This window comes from Elgaria multicarinata, chromosome 7 (genome assembly GCF_023053635.1).
Source record: "Elgaria multicarinata webbii isolate HBS135686 ecotype San Diego chromosome 7, rElgMul1.1.pri, whole genome shotgun sequence".
Taxonomy (NCBI): Eukaryota; Metazoa; Chordata; class Lepidosauria; order Squamata; family Anguidae; genus Elgaria; species Elgaria multicarinata.
The window spans coordinates 84,597,574-84,616,702 of NC_086177.1; the positions used below are offsets into that span (position 1 = coordinate 84,597,574).

At 43.2% G+C, this 19,129-nt stretch overlaps 1 protein-coding gene across 2 annotated transcripts in view; it reads right to left on the reverse strand.

Moving 5' to 3' along the window:
• CDH17 (cadherin 17) overlaps nucleotides 1–19,129 on the reverse strand; it is a 46,132-nt gene that overhangs the window by 17,718 nt on the left and 9,285 nt on the right. For both annotated transcript variants that reach the window (XM_063130943.1, XM_063130941.1), the window contains 9 exons: nucleotides 15,842–15,943; nucleotides 15,324–15,461; nucleotides 13,385–13,523; nucleotides 11,616–11,774; nucleotides 10,342–10,541; nucleotides 8,634–8,768; nucleotides 5,780–5,930; nucleotides 4,458–4,673; nucleotides 1,022–1,098 (listed from right to left, as the gene is read on the reverse strand). In XM_063130943.1, coding sequence (XP_062987013.1) covers nucleotides 1,022–1,098; nucleotides 4,458–4,673; nucleotides 5,780–5,930; nucleotides 8,634–8,768; nucleotides 10,342–10,541; nucleotides 11,616–11,774; nucleotides 13,385–13,523; nucleotides 15,324–15,461; nucleotides 15,842–15,943 — 1,317 coding nt within the window. The remainder of the gene's footprint in view (nucleotides 1–1,021; nucleotides 1,099–4,457; nucleotides 4,674–5,779; nucleotides 5,931–8,633; nucleotides 8,769–10,341; nucleotides 10,542–11,615; nucleotides 11,775–13,384; nucleotides 13,524–15,323; nucleotides 15,462–15,841; nucleotides 15,944–19,129) is intronic.

Consider the following 19,129-nt stretch of genomic DNA (forward strand, 5'->3'; position numbering starts at 1 on the left):
TCAGCATTGTGGCAGTATACCTTCAAAATGCAATAATTTCCATGGAGGCACAAGCTAATGAATACAGCGCAATATCCACCAAGTTTATAACACAATCGAGGGCGACACAAAATTGCATAGGAGGAGACTGAAAGGTCACATGAACGTAGTTGTGTCCCTTTGTGATGCAAGTTTGTGTCACATGTTATAGAATCATAGAATAGAGTTTGGAGGGGCCTATAAGGCCATTGAGTCCAACCCCCTGCTCAATGCAGGAATCCACCCTAAAGCATCCCTGACAGATGGTTGTCCAGCTGCATCTTGAAAGCCTCTAGTGTGGGAGAGACCACAACCTCCCTAGGTAACTGGTTCCATTGTCGTACTGCTCTAATGCTTTGTAGAACTTGGATTGCATTAGAAGTGGGAGGGATGAGCAAGTGATGAGCAAGTTTTTCGTTTTTTGACTCAGCTGACAGAATGTGCACTTTTGGTGGTGCACAGCAATGGAGGTTTTCAAATTCAGAGCTCCGCTCCGCCATACCTGCGCAGTCAAAAGTGGTCACAGAGCAGAAGGAGGAAGAGAAAGATTGGGCCGGGGAGCGACCTTCAGCTTCCTCCTCCTCCTTTGCTCATGCTTTCAGCACGCCAACTGGCGACGGACACCATTCGCCCCCAATTCTCTCTTCTTTTCTCTCTCTTGCACAGTGCCCCCGAGCAAAGCAGTCCTTTGCCACCGCTGACCCCCATGTATCTGTCCTCTTTGTTTCATTGGCTGCTCTATCTTCAGTGACAGCAGTTGCAAGGGGCAATTTTGCTGGGCAGCCATCCGAGTGAGAAAAGAAGAAGGCATTTGAGGGTTGGGAGTCCTGCCCACAAATCCCATTCAAATCACTGTGAGGAAAGAGCAGGGAACAAAGGAGAAGGAGGAGGAAAATAAGGGTGGATGTGGGGAAAGTTTTAAGGTCACTCCTACTGGTAAGAGTCATAATAACTAGCTAGTGTAAAAGCAAAAAAAAAAAAAAAAAGTTAAAAGAATACTTACATCTGATTTTTCAAAGATTGGAATCCGATCATTGATATCAATGACACTTATTTGTACATCACACACTGTTCGGAATACTACAGGAAAAAGAATGCAACCGGATCAGATGTGAGCGATTCTAAACAGAATGGTGATTCTCAAACCTTTCAAACATGATTTAAATGTCATAAAGCAGGAGTGGGCAAACTGCGGCCCTCAGCCCTAATTTCAAAGCCCTTTGTAAAGCAATCAGTTCAGCCCTCTGGCAAGAGCAATCTGGACTGTGGCAGGTGCTGGTGTGAGGTATTGTATGTAATAATCCAATATGGGTAAAAAAAATGCAATAAAATTCAGATACCACTCCCCCCGCAATCCAATGCAGATACCCCATGCCACGACACAGGCTCTGAACACCAGACCTCACGTCTGCCACCACTTATTATGGGGCAACACAGGCTCTGAACAACAGACCCGGCCGAGGCTACTCTCTGCTCAAGCCAAGCACCACCGCTTGATACGCCTGAGGCAAGGGATAAAGCCCACCTTCCTCCAAACTATGTGGAGAAAGGGGTTTAAAATGGAGAATGGATTTTAATATATATAATAATGTGCTGTGAGTTATATCTGCTTAGGTGAATGATTGTCAGAGTAGGTGCTGAATGTGTAAACTTAAGATGATAAACGCCAAACAGACACGTGGGATTTTTGTGGTAGTTTTAAAACAAACAATCATAATTTATTTTTAAAAGTTCATAAGTTTTGTTTCAAATAACAACATTTAAAAACCTTTTTGAAACCTTCCATACAATCCTGTCACTCTCACATTCGCGCTTTCCTTTCTCTCACACAATCACTCTTGAACTTTCTTTATTCTCAGTATTGATTAATATACTTCCACTATGTGCACACCACACTCTAAAGACACCACTCACTACACTGACTCTCAAATTTCCCAAAACTTAAGTACCATAAATACAGAGAGCACTACAGACTCTAAGAGTCCCTAACAAGTCTCCCTGGAAAGAACTCACAATCCCCTCAGTCCTTCCCTTATATATCACTCCTCCCCCCTCCCAAGACATTCTAACTCCGCCCACTCAGGCCAACATTCTACAAACCACAGACTTACAAACTGCAGGCATACCTTTGGGAATTGACTAGTGAGGTGTAACGCCACACCCCACTTCTACAATTCAATATAGATACCCCCCACAATCCACAACCACCTGAGTGTTTCTGAAAATCAGGAGGATAATCACAGTCCCACTTATGGGATTCAAAGATATGAGAAATGACACATCTTGTATGACTTTGACTCAATCTATTCAAGTATAGCTAATAGGGGATTCACACTACCACCCCCTTCCCACCAGTTGAAAGAATGTGTGAGGGGGGTCATGGGGTATGCAGGCTAGCCCCACCCCTGCCACCAACATGCCCCCACTGACCACACATTCAGCATCTCTACATACCTACTGATGTACATAGAGTTCCATCAGATGAGCGTTTAATTGCACACTCGTTTCTGGGCACTCACGGATTTTCACAGGTCCTTCTCACAACGTTGTCTGCCTCCCCCACACCACACACCCCTTCTACCCTTCTTCACACCACAAAAAAAAACACCCCAGTAAATCTGACTTATTTTAAAGATAGAAGTTACCTCTATCTCCTGCTGTGTGCAGGAGAAGCAGTGGGATCAAACCAGCCCACTGAATGGACCACGTGCAAGTTGTTTACTTCCTCTTTCAAAAGAGGAAGTAATGAGGGACAAAACCACGGGTGGAGAAGCGACGGTAAGCAAACATGATTTTCCTCTGTGTGATGACACTCGTAGTGCTTCTCCGTGCAAGGGGGAACTTGATTGGAACAGGTCTTCCCCTTGTGTGGAGGAGTTCTACGCATTGCGTCCCATCAAAACAGGCATACAGTCCCTTCTGATGCACTTTGAACACAAGGACGTTGGAAAGTGTGGCCGCTGGTTATGTCATCAGCTGGGGAGGGGCTAGCCTGAGTGGTCCCATTGGCCCCCTCACACATTCTTTCAATGTGAGTGGAGGGGTCATGTGAATCCCCTTAAGATCAATCTCCAACGATAGCTTCTCGCAACCTGGTGCTTTTCAGATATTTTGGGCTGCAACTCCTATAATTCCCAGCTAGCATGGCCACTTGCCACTAGTTGCAGCCCAACACATCTGGTGGCACCAGGATGGAGAAGGCTGTTCCGTGCTATCTGAACATCTCATTTGAGGTCCTCTCTCTCTTTCTCTCTCTGGGCTCATCTACACCAAGCAGGATATTCCACAATGAAAGTGGTATATAAAAGGGAGGAGCCACACTACTGCTTTATAGCGGTATTGAAGTGCACTGACAACTGTTGGGGCCCATTGAGCCACACTATATATTGCTTTCATACTGCTATATGCTGCTTAGTGTGGCTCCTGCCTTTTATATACCACTTTCATAGTGGAGTATCTTGCTTGGTGTAGATGAGCCCTCTGTCTCTGTCTTGTGCAGTGGTGGCCCTTCCTTTCCTAGAAGCAAGTCAATCTGCTATGCAAACATGGCCCTTCTATCCTGTGCAGGCTTAATGCACAAGTGCATGATTTATTATTCCATCAGATATTGTCGAGAAGATGCTCCCTCTGAAAAGTAGAGTAGAGCAGATGGCCATCTTAAAGTTGGAGCAGGGAGATCTGGGTTGGAATCTCCCCCTGGCTATGTAGCTCATTGGATGAGCTTGAAGCAATCAAATATTTCTCAACCTAACCTACCTCATAGGGTAGTTGAGAGGATAAAGCAGGGTAACACAACTAGGTATCCTGTCATTGCTTCACTGAAGAAAGGGTGGGGTACCAATGTGCTACATAAATACATTATGGCCATTGTGAGCACAGATTCATCTCTATGTATCTCTGAAACAAAGGATTACAACAAAACCCAACAGGAAACTCAGTAAAAGTAACTCTATACAGACAGCTCTTCTTTATAATGTACCCATTAAGGACTTTTCTACACCAGGCTTTTATCCCACACCTTTATCAGGACTTCTACTTCTGGATTCTTTGCGGAATGAAGATTGGTTCCTTTACACATGGCTGTTTTTACAGGGGTTTCCTTTTTCTGCATTATACAGCCACTAAATGGCGCTGTGATATAGCAGGATTCTGGAAATTCACCAGCCGTTGGAGAGCTTTAGAGCACAATTAAATTTTATTACAGCTTTTTCCCCATTAAGAAAAATGTTGGAATAAAGGTTATAAAGCACAGGAGAAGCCTTGGAGGTTGACAATGTCATGTAAAAGACTCACAAATCTCTGTCAGTGACCAATCGTGACTGCACGATAAAAGCCTCGTGTGGAGAAGCCCTAAGTCTATTTAAAATCTCAAACATTGCACCGTCTAAACTCTCAAGAATTGTGTGTGTGTGTAATAATTTTATGCTTTGTATACTGACCTGGATCCGTCACTTCCACCTTCAGAGAGTAATTAGAGACTACTTGTTTGTTTAGTGCAGCTTTGAGCAGGTGAACTGTCCCAGTTCCTAATTCAATGCGGAACAAATTGTCTACAGGGACTTTGGGGTGCTGATCCACAATGTTGAAGTACAGGCGGGAGTTAATACTGCCTTTCTCATCCCTGTCTGAAGCCCGAAGAGTTCCTATCAAATTCCCTGGTGGGGACAAAGGAAGTTGAAATTAGTCAAGTCATACATAAAGAAATAGAAAGCAAAACAAGTTACAATAGCAGTAAAAATATTTCAGGGACCAATCCCAGGCAACTATGGAGGGGAGGGAGAAGGGATGAACTAAATATAAAAGATGATCCTTTCAATATAGAGAGTAGTTTGGAGAATAATCTGGCCCTCCATTTATGTTAATGTCTTATAATTTTGTTGTGTATTTTAAACGTTCGTTGTTTTCCCCCCCAATGTATGTTTAAAACTTTGTAAGGCCGCCTTGAGGCCCAGCATTAGGCAAAAGGCAGGATACAAATCATCATCATCATCATCATCTTCCCCCAACTTCCAGATATGTTGGACTACAAATCCTGTGCTGGATGGAAATGAAAGGAGTTGTTGTCCAACACAATAAGCTCCATCACACCTGGGGAAAAAAACACTGGCTCTTGGTTTCATCACTCAGTTACTTCCTGTTTGAAAACAGGAAGTAAACAATGAGCATGAGGCCTATTCAGTGAAGTGTTGTATTCATGCTGCTTCTCCCACACACAGCAGGAGAGAGCAGCAACCGAACTTTTTCTGGTTTTTCTTGCGGCGCAAGGAAGGCCAGAAGGGGCGCCGGAGGCAGACGACATCATGTGAGGGACCTCTAAGAAATCCGTGAGTGCCCAGTAACAAGCATGCAATAAAATGCTCATCGGATAGAGCTCATACAGAGCTGGATCCAGATTTAACCATACTTAGACTTGACCCAATTAAATCAGTAGGACTTGGTTAAGTCATGACTAACGTACATCCTATTGATTTCAATGGATCTGCTCTAAGTATGACTAAATCTGGACCCAATCCCTGGAGGGCACCAGGGTGAGCAAACAGCCAGAACAGCTGCCATTGACAATGGTATAGACAGCCATGGGATCAATGCACCATAGGAATGCCTGAGTTGGAGATACATTTGGGGTGTGGCTGTGCAACTTCAAAGTGATCACACCTCTGCTTATATAAAACTTGGCCCTGTGACTAAAGTTCACACTTATTTCAGCCATTCACTTTCCAAAGGAGCTACACATTAAATTTCTCACATGGTGCTTTCTTACCTGCAGCTTCATTCTCCTGAACTTCAAATTTGGTCAAAGCATTGTCACACACAGGGGGGTTGTCATTAATGTCTTGTACTGAGACATTAACAGTCACCGGTACAGCAAGTGGGAACCCCTCTTCATCTTTCGCAAACACAAAGAATGAATACTGAAACAGGAAATGTTGCAATAAGGAATGGCAGTAATAGCAAAAGTGGATTTACAGCACAATCTGGCTTACTCCAAGATAAGTGGATATGGGATGGCCTCTTAGTATAATGGCAATGAAAACTACATTTTCAGTCATCATAGCTCCCTAGCCCCTGCGCCTATCCTTCTAAAACTTTGCAGCGTTCTTATCGGGGACATCATCTCTAAACTTCCTATAAGTTTCAGAACAATGGTCCACAAGGAAGCTAGGGGAAGCTAGTGTGTCCTCTTTGGGATACCTGCAACATCTCATGGCTGCTCTTGCACAAAGCCAACTGTGCCTATTCCTGAGGAAAGTCTTTCTCCCCTTAGAAGAGGCAACTATCTCTGAACATTTCATCCAGTTCTGACAAGAAATAAAATAATTATCGGCGGTTTCCTTTAAAAGAAAACAAAAATAAAAAGCTGCATTGCACTAATCCCTGCACCTATTTTTCTGACATTTGGCAGGCATAATCTCCTCCTAAAGAGCTACTATGCCTGCAATTATCATCCAATTCTGACAAAGAGAAAGAGAGTTATAGTCATTTAAAAAATTCCCCATGATAGGAGGCACGAAGACTTGAATTTCCATATCTCAGCTAAGGTTTAGTACCTGAGTCACAGCGGATGGTCTCCAACTCAGTCCAAGCAGAATTGGGGCATTTTCTGGAGCACCAAACTGGGGTCTAAACTGAATCAGGTGGTCAGTGCACACCTCCGCTGATTATGTGAGATGATGCTCATTATGGAATACTCCAAAATAACCGGCAAAAGTCTGGCATGGGTTGGAGGATCTTTTAGGAATGACATGCAAATCTAGGATTCCGACTTAAATAGCTTTAGGGTGCAATCTTATGCATGTTTAGACAGAAAAAAGTCCTCTAGCCATGGATGGCTGAGGAATGCTGAGAGCTAAAGGGCTTCTTTCTGTCTAAACATGCATAGGATGCACCTTTAATTGCTTTGTCAGTGCAATTCTAATGTCTTCTTAAACCATTTCATTTATATTATATTATTTTCTAAATAGTTGTGTTGCTATGTGTTCCCTCAAGTTCATAATATTTTCTGTAAGAAGTTTTTTTTTTTTTAATGAAGCGTTGTGTATCAATAAAACGATTGATTCGTTTCAGTTAAAATCTTGACACTGGTTATGCTACCCCACTGGGTTGCAAAGGTGCAAATTCAAACTCAGATTAGACCACCACAGTAACAAAGACTGTATAATATTAATGTCACATGCTGTGAAAAGCAGGTTCCAGTCAACACTCTGGCGTTTTCGTTTTGACGCTTTAAACTCAGGCCTTAGCTAGACCTACTGTAAAGTCTGGGGGAGAGGAGGAGAGACCTCTTGTTGTGAATAACACGAGATTTCGCCCCCATTTACACATAAGGCACGGTGACTTCAAGAAGAGAGGTGTTGCGCCCATTTTTTATTTTTAAAGGGCCAGCAGCACACAAGCGCTCAAGCAACTCAAAGTAAGTTTTTCTTTTTAAAAAAAAATGATTTCCCTGCTCCCCCTATCCTAGTCCTGATGGGCGCAGCACTGCACCCTGTGTGCAACTCCCGGTTCCGTGCGAGTAATTGCACAGAGTGGGGTCAAGCCGCGTAAACAGGCCACACCTTCTGCGGTCCCAGGCTCAGGAGCAGGCCCAAAGTGTAGGGCTGTATCCCGGGGCCAGGGAGGGTTGATCCTTGCCTGATCCCGGGATCCCCTGTGCATCATCTGGACGCACAGGGACGATCCTGGGTATCACCCCGGGATATAGCCTGGTCTAGCGAAGGCCTCAGTGTGTTCTGCAAATATAGACAGCTACTTTTACAAACAAAAACCAGCTCTCATTTGCTATAGATTGCAATGATTAAAACTATCACTAAAACCTTCCATTTCCTATACTATGCCAACAGAACTGACACTGCTATGATTAGGCCTAGGGTGACCATATGAAAAGGAGGACAGGGCTTCTGTATCTTTAACAGTTGTATTGAAAAGGGAATTTCCTCAGGTGCTATTTGTATATATGTAGAACCTGGTGAAATTCCCTCTTCATCACAACACTTAAAGCTGCAGGTGCCCTGCCCTCTTTTAAATCTGGTCACTCTCGTATAGCTCCTGAACTTTAACTATTGTGATGAAGAGAGGATTTCACCAGGTTCTCCATATATACAAATGACACCTGATGAAATTCCCCTTTCTATGCAACTGTTAAAGATACAGGATCCCTGTCCTCCTTTTCATACGGTCACCCTAGAGTAGCTGTCCTACTGTATCCATTAACCAAATAATTTGACACCTTCATATTTATTACTGAGTTTTCCTTCCAAACTGAAGAGTCAGATCCTAAAGCCATTGGACAGCCACTGCTTCTACCATTAAGCAAAGCATTATTTGGTACTATGGTTATTTGGTTACTAGAAGGAACTTTTAGGCAGGTGTACAATGGTGGCGGGGGAGAGTGCTCCTGGGCAAACCCTTTTCTTGTGCCTCGTATGGTCCCTAGATCAGGACCAAAATATAGAACAATGGTGGACTCTAATGTGGTAATGCTGGTCCTTATAATTTAATAGTATTGTTAAGTTTGCTGTCGCTTGCATCGTAACAGTACCAGCTCCTCTTCCTCCTCCTCCTCCTCCTCCTCCACCACCACCACCACTACATTAGGTCCTCTTCCACATACTTACCATGTCTTTTTCTTCTCTGTCCAGTGGTTTTGTTACATAAACTGTCCCATTCGAGTCAACCATAAATGGCAAATTCGTAGGAGGCTTTTCCTTTGATGCAATTTCATATTTTGCCCCTGGATCATTCCACTGTACCTGATGTTTCAAAGAAAAGTAAAATAACAGGTTTTAAAATGGAAAGCTCAGGTTTCAATAGTAATGAAAGGTGGATCCAAGCACTTTTCTCTTGTTTTTAATGCTGGGTTATTGGCTAAAGACAGAAATAAATCTACGACGCCAGTAGATTTGCAATACGCTTCTATTGTTAATTTTGTTTAAGTTATTTCTCTCCTACTTTTCAAACAAAATGGATCCACAAAGTGGTGACAAAAATCAAAACATAATAATATGAAGCACAACATTTTTGCAATACTTTCCTGCCCATTTAACTACAGTAATTAAGGGTGTGGTCCTAGGGTCCCTGGGAGAGCATTCCAGGGACCACAGAGGAGATTTCGCCATTTCCCCTCCAAACCTGCTGGCAGTGTTACAACCTCAGAAGGGGAAATCCGAACGAAGTTTGCTTCCTCCTGTCCATTGCAGTGCCATGAAAAGAAGCGCTGCAGCAGCATCGGCCAAGGCTGGAGCTCTGATCTCAGGTGAGGATGCATATGAAAAAGAAGGGGGTGGGGCGGGGATGCGCAGGGCAGAGGATCTGCAACGTCCTGAATCCTGACTGCACTTGACCCCATCCTTGACACTCTACTAGATGTGCTCAAAAGCATATCCAGTAAAAAAGAAAAGAAAAGAAGGAACAGAATGAATGACGGAGAGGCGAAGCTCACTTCCATCGCTCCTTCTGCTCCACCAGACATCCTCCAGCAGAGCACTGGACTTCTGGAGCGCTCCGATATCAGAATTCTCCTTCAGAGCATACGATTGCTCTCTAAATTTAATTTTTGTGAACCGCCCAGAGAGCTCCGGCTATTGGGCGGTATAGAAATGTAATAAAATAAAATAAAATAAAATAAAATAAAATAAAATAAATGTCCTTGTAATCCCCCTTCTAATAACTGTTACATAAAAGCAATTGCACACAATAAACACACATACCTACAGTTTGAGATAGATAGCATGAATGTGTTAAGGGCTCAACAAGTTTGTCAAGTGTTCTCCAGAGATCTAAGTTCACAAGAAGAGGCCAGACCAAAGGCTAGTCTAGCATGGCCCACATTGGTGAACCAGAAGCTTCCAGGAAATCCACAAGCTGTTGCCCCCTGCAACTGGTTTTCAGTGGCATATGAACATGGACATTCTGCATAACCATCGTGAGTAATGGCCATTGGTAGACCTATCCTCCATCCATTCATCTTTTATCCCTTTGAAGCAATCTATGCTGATGACAGTTGCTACATTGCAGGGCAGTGAATTCCATAAATTCATTATGTATGTGAAAAATTACTGTTTTGTGTGCCTCTCATTAATCTCTTACCAGTTACTTTCAGATCTCAGAATGATGGCAGCAGCAAAGTTACATTCGATTTAACACAGGTTTCTACTCTTTCTCTGTTCAACATTTTCACAAGTAAATCAGCCTAATCAGTCTCATTTGGATACTACGGTAAAGTGAATTTGCTACCTGGGACAAAGTGTAGCAAGTATGTGGGGAAATCGGAAGTCAGGTTTCGAACTGTTGATCCTGAGCTTGTTGGTGATTTTGAGAACTTACCTGAGCGATGGCAAAGGGGTGGGCTTCGGTACGGTTCTCCAAGATCGTTACGAGTGGAGGAGATTTCCAGATGTTCTCCAAGACAGTGACTTCCACATCAGTAATGGAGCCGAAGGAATTCACGGATTGTCCTCCCATATCGTTGACCCCCACGACGAGGGTAAAGGTGTTCTCTTTTGATGGATCTAAATAACGAGCTCCTGGAAATCAAAAAGAGGATAAATGGGGGGGAAAGGGCTTCATTTAACTGATGGTCTGTTCTCTGGCTGAAAGCCACATGCAAAAGTAATGCTAATGCCCTTGTAAATCATGGCTTGCTATTTATATTTATGTATTTATTTATTTATTAAATGTATATACCGCCCCACAGCCGAAGCTCTCTGGGCAGTTTACAAAAGTTAAAAACAGTGGACACTAAAAATAAAATACACACAATTTAAAACCATCAAAAATATATAAAAACAACAGTATAAAACAGTATCCATTTTAAACAACAACAGTTCTGGAGGCCATTAAAAAAAAACTTAGCATATGTTGTTAAATGCTGTTAAATGCCTGGGAGAAGAGAAAGGTCTTGATCTGGTGCCAAAAAGATAACAATGTTGGCGCCAGACAAGCCTCATCGGGGAGATCATTCCATAATTGGGGGGCTACCACTGAAAAGGCCCTCTCCCTTTTTAATGGGAGATAGGCTTGGAAACATTCAGTCTCCCCCAGTCTCCTTCCCTTGACAGCATTAACCATGGTGTAATTTTACATGTACATCAATGCCAGTTTCCATAACTTCTATTTCAGATTCAACTTGCCCCGCCTTTGTTTTCAGTCCAGCCGTAATGGTGCTTGTTTGCAACCATGGTTTGGCAATCAGGAAGCATGCACAATCTTTCCCCATGTCTCTTCCATCCCTCAAAGTGAACTCCTTCCTTTGTTGGTTCTTATTTAAAACCTACTAGGTTTTACTAGGAGTTCACTCAGCTGGTTAGAGTACATTTGCAGAGCTGCTCTTTCCCCACAACACTAAGGAGTTTCGAAATGTGAAAGACTGCTGCACTTTGACCCAGCCTTATGTTATTTACTAATGACAGCCCACACTTCTTAAATTCAGATTGCTTAAGGCACAATCCAATGCATATCCAGACAGAAAAAAGGCCTACAACTCCCAGCATGCCTGGGGAATGCTGGGTATTGTAGGACTTTTTTTCTGTCTAAACATGCACTGGTTTGTGCCCTTCATTATTTTGAACCTGGGAATTTTTAAAAGTGGATTTGCCTACCAGCAGAAGTTATGGAAATTGCTCCCGTAACATTGTTAATCTGGAAGAGCATCTCCTTGTAATGGTTGGGGAAATACTGATCAATGCTGTAGCTCAGTTGTGCATGTGGAGTGGAGGGGTCATCACGATCCGTAGCAGAGACATACACGAAGGGTTTTCCTGTTTGGATTTAAAGGGGAAAATAAACACACATTAAGAAAACAAGAAGTGAAGGTGTCATTTTCTGCTGAATGGCAACCACTGAGAGTCAGCCCTGGTCTCCTGATTTAAGTATACACACCAAATTCTTCAGAACAATAGAACAAACCTAATTTAGGCCACTAATAGGATCCTAGCATTTTAACTGGAAACATCAACACGAGACCTTCATGGTAGGATGGGCTTTAGGAATTCTAACATTCTAAAGTTAAAATTTTATAACCTTTTACACTGGGACCTTTAATTTTTTGGGGTCCCATGGCCATTTCTTACCAACTCTGTATTGTCTCTCTAAATTTATGTCCTTTGTATTTCCATCTGACCGTCAGTTGCCCCTTCTCCTTTTCATTTCAGCAGTGCTCAACGTGGATGAAAAAAAGAACGTGGGATTGTTAGGCAAAACCCAGGCCATAGCCAGACGGGGTGATATCCCGTGGATCGTAGCGGGATCATCCCTGTACATCCACATGACGCACAGGGCATCCCGGAAGCAGGGAGGGATGATCCCTCCCATGATCCCTCCCTTTCCCCGGGATATCACCATACCCTTTTTTTCAGTTTTTCTGTAGTCTCGGGATGATCCCAAGAAAGTGTGACCTGCCGTCGCAGTTTGTCCCGGCTCCTCGCAAGTAACTGCGAGGAGCTGGGAGCTGCACACAGGGCATAAAGCTCCTCAGGAGCTCTGTGCCCATCGGGGGGCGGGGAGTGGGGAAAATTATTATTTTAAAAAAAACACTTATGATTTGCACATGAGCACTTGTGCGCTCTGTCTCCTTTAAAAGAAAAAAATGGTGGCCGCAATGTCGCACGCCGCATGTAAACCAGGGCAACAATTTCGCGATCATAAAATGGCGAGATCGCCTCCCTCCGACCCCCTCGTCTAGCTGAGGCCTCCATTTTAAAAGAAGTGGGGTGGCATCCCACCCCGCTTCAAGCACTGATTTTTCAGTTAAAGGGTGCTTCCAGGTGGGTGAATCCTAGTGCAAACAGTCAGAAGGCATTGTGCAGCTATTCCATCTTTTCTTACTTAACTATTTTTGCATGGTAAAAAAAAAAGACAGAAGTGGTGGGAAAACATGGGAGGGTTATAAGTGGAAGGATCGTCATCGCTTGAGCCCTGTAAAATATTGCAAAGGAGGCAAAGCATTGGCATGATAAAAGCATCATTTGGAAGCACCCAAGTTTGCAGAAGCATCTCTCACTTTGCACATGCCCCATGACCCTGAAACTTTTATGCAAGTTCAGGGAAGAAGCCTGTGATCAGGGCTCCTTTGAAGTTTCCCCTGCAATTGTACACATAGTGAAGAGGCAAGCTACTCTTCAATTAATATGTGGAACTGAGAAGTGGCTAGCCTCTTCAGTAACACTAACAACTGTCATGGAAATGTCAATGATAGTTTGGGCTCTTCAGCCTTTTGTTGTTGTGGTCACCCAGACCACTTGAAAATCCACTGTGGGCACAACTTGACAATCACTGTTTTACGTTCATTTTTATGTCATGTCTGTTACCCATCCAGAACTTCTACGAGGCTCAAGTATAAGCTGAAGAAAATATGGAATGAACTAAATACCTGGGCGGGAGTTTTGTCTCACTTTTCCAGTGTATTTTGCTTGACCAAATTGGGGTGGGTTATCATTGATATCTTCAACATTTATAGTGATAGAATATGGACCTTTCACACGGTTCCCATTCGCATCCAAACCTTCCAACTAATTTGAGGGGGGCGGGGAAAGAAAGAAGATACATTAAAACAAAGTCATTTCTATAACTCCGTTGATTGCTTCCTTGATGTCTGTGTTTGCTTGTTTACAGGACAGGCTGAAGGCAGAGCAGCAAATGATGCCTTGACACCCAGAAAAGGCAAAGGCAAAGGCAAGGCAAGTAGCTAAAAGCCAGCCAAGTTATTTTGGCACATAAAGAAGAAAATCCCATGAGTGACTCTCCCTGACCCAGACAGTAAAGATACATAACCGCCCAGAGAACTTTGGCTATGGGGTGGTATGGAACCGAAATAAATAATAATTAATAATCACAACAACAAAATAAACTAACAATTTGCTGCCTTTTCATGATACCCAAAACCTCTTCACACTGCCTAATAGTAAGGCTGGTCCTATAATTTAGCTAGGGTTAGGGTGACCACATGGAAAGGAGGACAGGGCTCCTGTATCTTTAACAGTTGTATAGAAAAGGGAATTTCAGCAGGTGTCATTTGTATGCATGCAGCACCTGGTGAAATTCCCTCTTCATCACAACAGTTAAAGCTGAGGGAGCACTGCCCTCTTTTAAATCTGGTCACTCTAGTATAGCTCCTGCAGCTTTAACTGTTGTGATGAAGAGGGAATTTCACCAGGTGCTGCATGCATACAAATGACACCTGCTGAAATTCTCTTTTCTATGCAACTGTTAAAGATATAGGAGCCCTGTCCTCCTTTTCATATGGTCACTCTAACTAGGGTGTAATCCTATACATGTTTAGCTGGAAAGAAGTCCTACAACTCCCAGCATGCCTGGTTGGGGCAAGGTGGTTCTTTAGGAATATTTTCCTTCTAAACATGCATAGGATTTTGCTCTTAGTTAGGCTGGAAGAGTATGTTACAGGTGATACGGAAATGCCATTGCATCATGCTATTTGCTCACAGTGGTAAGGAAATACCCAACGCCATGGTCAATGGTTTTAAAATATCCAACCTACTTGTTCCCAGCCCCATCTCCCTCTCTCTTCTCAATAGCTGAGCCTGTGGCATTTATTTATTGTTAACATTTCTATGCCAGCTTATTTGCTAAAAAGCCACCAAGGCGATCCACAACCATTTAAAACAATCAACCTTAAAACAATAACAAGCAAGAATATTAAAAACAATAAAACATTAATTAATTCTAATTAAATTTGTTTTGCCAACACTGAATCCGATGGCACAGCAGCAGGGGGGGGAGCAGCTGGGGTGGGGGGGAGCAGAAGGGGCAGCATGTGGCCCAACAGCCATGTGTTGCCCACCCCTGGTTCAGGGCATGGGGAATTGGCATGTGCTAAATACACTCATGTAATTTTCTAGTTCCTTGCCTGTCTCATGAGCGTAAATGGCAGGCAAAACTAATCAACCCCAGAAAGGGGGGATATGAGAAAAGGCGAGTGAGCTTTTGGGGGGAGGAAATGACCAATGTGTATGTGAGGGGGTGGTAAGGCAGGGCAATCGCCCCCACCAAAGGTTTCGCATATGTGCGAATGGACCTTTTGCGATAACAGGACGAAAGTGGTCAGATTCTTCTGCTATTTTAGAGCTGGTGTTGATGTTACCTGGCTATCGACAGCGATTAGTAGCGATTGCTAAGTGGGACGTTCATGCATCAGAGCCAATATGCCAGAGAACAGCAGTTGCTCGGAGCAAGACCACGAGAGAGAGCTGTTGTCTTAATGCATCACATTGGCCATTTTGGGAAGAAAGCAGAATATTGCACTAGATGGACCTATAGTCTGCTCTTCTACTGAACTTAAATCCTTGTTTTACCTGCAGATTGTAGACTTTTTTGACTTCCCAATCTAGAGAGCCACTAACATACAGAACCCAGTCCTTTTGTGAGATCTCAATGACGCCGTCTTTATCACCAGTTAGCCGCAAGCTTTTAACAGGAGGTCCGAATGTAAACTAGTACATAGAAAAGGAAACAAATCAGAACTCCAAGTTCTTTCATATCTCATATTTTCTTCCACACTTCCCTCCCATCATTGTAAATAGTAAAATTGAACAGTTTATTTTCAAACACCTTCAATAATAATAATAATAATAATAATAATAATAATAATAATAATAATTTTATTTATTTATTTCTTACCCGCCTCTCCCTCTGGATCAAGGCAGGGAACAACGTTAAATACAACAATACAATACATAAAACTGGTTAAAAGAGTCTATAAAACCAATACAATATTAAAATAACAAGCGCAACATCTTAAAATTCTTAGGTTTAAAATTCATTATTGCACAATTATTTCAGACAAAAGCAAGGAGTCGGTACATGAGATTACCTGATATAAATACTGCGTTGTTAGTCTACCCTCTTCAACATAAAAAGTTTTGTCCTCCAGAGGTCCATTGAACTGTGGTTGATTTACAGATTGGCAAGCAACCTGCAGGAACGAGGAAAAAATAACAGAGATTGTTAATACCGCCTGTATGAATTAATTGCAACGAAACTTGGTCGTCCGGTCAGTGCAGAACAATTGTATTTTGGGGATTGAAAGAGCAGCAACAGCAGCATTGCTTGGAGACAAATTTTCTTCTTCTAGTATTTTTATAGATAATAGGCAATAATATTTTGGATTTGACCTTTGTACACATCATGAACATTTATATTTGAAGCTCAGCCAGGTCATAACAATCAAGGGACTGCCTTGAAGGTGTCTGGGAATAGCCTGTGTTTACACTGCTGTGGGGCGGCAGCCGCTAATCCCAATACAAAAGGCAGGGCGGGCTTTATGGCAGCCATTTGGCTCACTGGGCCTGCCCCCTGCCCTCCACTTGGGCTTCTGACGACTAATCTGGCATAGCCATCCACCTAGGAATACCTCCGCCTCGATGCTGGAGTGAGGACAGACTTTTTTGATTCAAAGCTTCTTGGAAAAGCTCTGTGGTGGCTTTGAGGAAAAGCCCCTGGCTTTTTAAATTCGAAGCTGCACAGGAAAGCCCCTCGGTGACCTCGAGCTAGCTGCTGCATCGTATAACCGACGCAGTGCCACCGCGCAGCCAGCGCAGGGCTTTTAACACATATAGACAGCCCCCAAGAGATGCTAACAAGTCATATTAAAAATAAGGAATTGAATTTTGCTCTGAATTTCCCCCTGGGGGGGGGGGAATGTAGATGGTGAAACTGAAAAATTTGGCACAGTCTGAATATCTGTGAACTTGTTAGCTCTGCTTAGAATAATGAAACCTGTATAGGGTGACCATAGGAAAAGGAGGACAGGGCTCTTGTAGCTTAAACAGTTGCAAAGAAAATGGAATTTTAGCAGATGTCATTTGTATGCCTGCAGCACCCGGTGAAATTCCCCTTTCATCACAACAGTTAAAGCTGCAGGAGCCCTGCCCTCTTTTTTTATCAGGTCATGAGTAAAACGCATCCACTGATCCTCACACTCAGGAGTGGGCTGCATGTTGGGCCGACAGGACTTAAGTGGCCTCTGGGAAGGTGGGAGAAGGGTTGCCCCACCAGTCCTCTCAGGCCACTGATGATCATTTCAGGAGCTGATGGTCCAAGCTCCCTGCCCTGGGCTTCTTGTTTCTCATCTAGCACATTGCTCTTCAACTGGTAGATTAGGAACAACTACTGCAGGGCTGGGAAAGGACATGCCCAGTGCCAAATTCGGCCCTCCAGGGTTCCCCAGATGGCCACACCCCCTTCCTTCCCCTGACCCCACCCCCTCTTCCCCTCTAACTTAGTGGTTTCCTGGCTTTTATGCTGTCTTTTTTCCATTCTAAAATGCTGAATTGCCTCTCCTAAGGTTTGCAATGCAAATGTAAAAAAAAAACCAACCTAAAATGGCCATAATGCGTATTCACATTGCAAATGCCTCTTCTGCATGTATTCCTCTAGCTCATCAACCATTGGACGTTAACAGAAATAGCGAGAAAGAGTCTCAAAGCTTCCTGAGCTAAGCCTCACATGTGAAAATATCCTGTATGTCTAGAACTGTGTTTCCTTCTTGCCCGTAGGTCTCCCCCAGCACCTCCCTCCCTGACATCTCACTCCCCTATCAAACTTTAGATTGTGAGCTTTTGGAGGCAAAGAGCAGCACTGTTGTTGATGGTGGTGCTGAAGCTGTTTATAAAGTAAAGCGCCATCAGTTTCAAAGCTAATGACGCTTTAGACTTCCACAATTGTTCCAGGAGGACTGTTTTAAAATTCAGTTCTACAGCCAGAAAAGATATCACGCGTCAGGATGCCAGGCCGAGGGTGTGTTTTGTTTTTCTTAAGCTCCAAACTGTGAAAGGGAAATAGTTTCCATGGTTATAAGAATTTTGAGAGTTTGTAGACTTTGGGACTCCATCTATGGAAACTGGTGTTTGATTTGTAGGTAATGTTTGCATTCCGTTATTGGTGGGTTTTTCTCCATATGACAAAACTGAATTAATGTATGCTCCCCACTCTCCTCCAGAAATATTGTGTGTTGGGGGGGGGGGATATGTCAGACTGTCCTGCTCTTAATTTAAAAGAAAAATGTAAGCACTGTGTTGTTTTCTTTTTCTTGTCTATTTAGTAAAAAATATTAGCATTCTTCTTCAAGCCTTCTTCTCAAGTGAGAGGAAGACTAAAAGAGCTCCATCACACCTGGGGGGGAAACGCTGGCTACCGTCATTTCTCCGCTCCTGGTTTCATCACTCAGTTACTTCCTGTTTGAAAACAGGAAGTAAACAACGAGCACGAGGCCCATTCAGTTGGGCGTTGTAATCACGCTGCTTCTTCCACACACAGCAGGAGAGAGCAGCAACTTCCGGTTTTAAAAATGTTTCAGACTTTTTCTGGTTTTTCTTGCAGTGCAAGGAAGGCCAGAAGGGGTGGAAGGCGCACAGGAGGCAGACAACATCATGTGAGGGACCTACGAAAAATCTGTGAGTGCCCAGTAACTAGCGTGCAATAAAACGCTCGTCGGATGGAGCTCTAAATATTCTTTTTGTAAAAAATGAAATGTGATTCATGATTAGGTGAGCTGGAACTTCAGCAAAATTCAAAATATTATGACCACAGTTCAAAGAACCACCTATATGCAAAGCAGGGGAAACTGTTCACACAACAGGAACATTGATAGCAGCATTTCACACAGCTGAAGAGATAAGCTGCTTTTTAAATGGAATGGTGGCTTTTCTTTTTGGCAGTGAAAACATCTGCAGCAAAAACAAAAGCAAAACTCCAACTGAAGTTCTCTGATAGTTTCACATACACTTCTTTCCCTAATCAAATTATTTGCTACTGAGGATGTAAATATACGAACACAAGAAGAGCTGTGCTGGATCAGACTAATGAACTATCTAGTCCAGCATTCTGTTCCTATAGTTCAGGGATGGGCAACCTTTGACCTACAATTCCCACCAGTCCTAGCCAGCATAGCCAATGATGAGGGATGACAGCAGCTGTAGGCCAAAACATCTGGAGGGCCATAGGTTACCTACTCTTCCTGTAGTGGAGGTAAACCACAGCCATCATGACTAATAGTCACTGACAGCCTTCTCCTTCATGAATTTGTCTAATCCTCTTTTAAGGCCATCCAAATTAGTGACCATCACTAGAACTTGTAGAAGCGAATGCCCAATTTAATTAT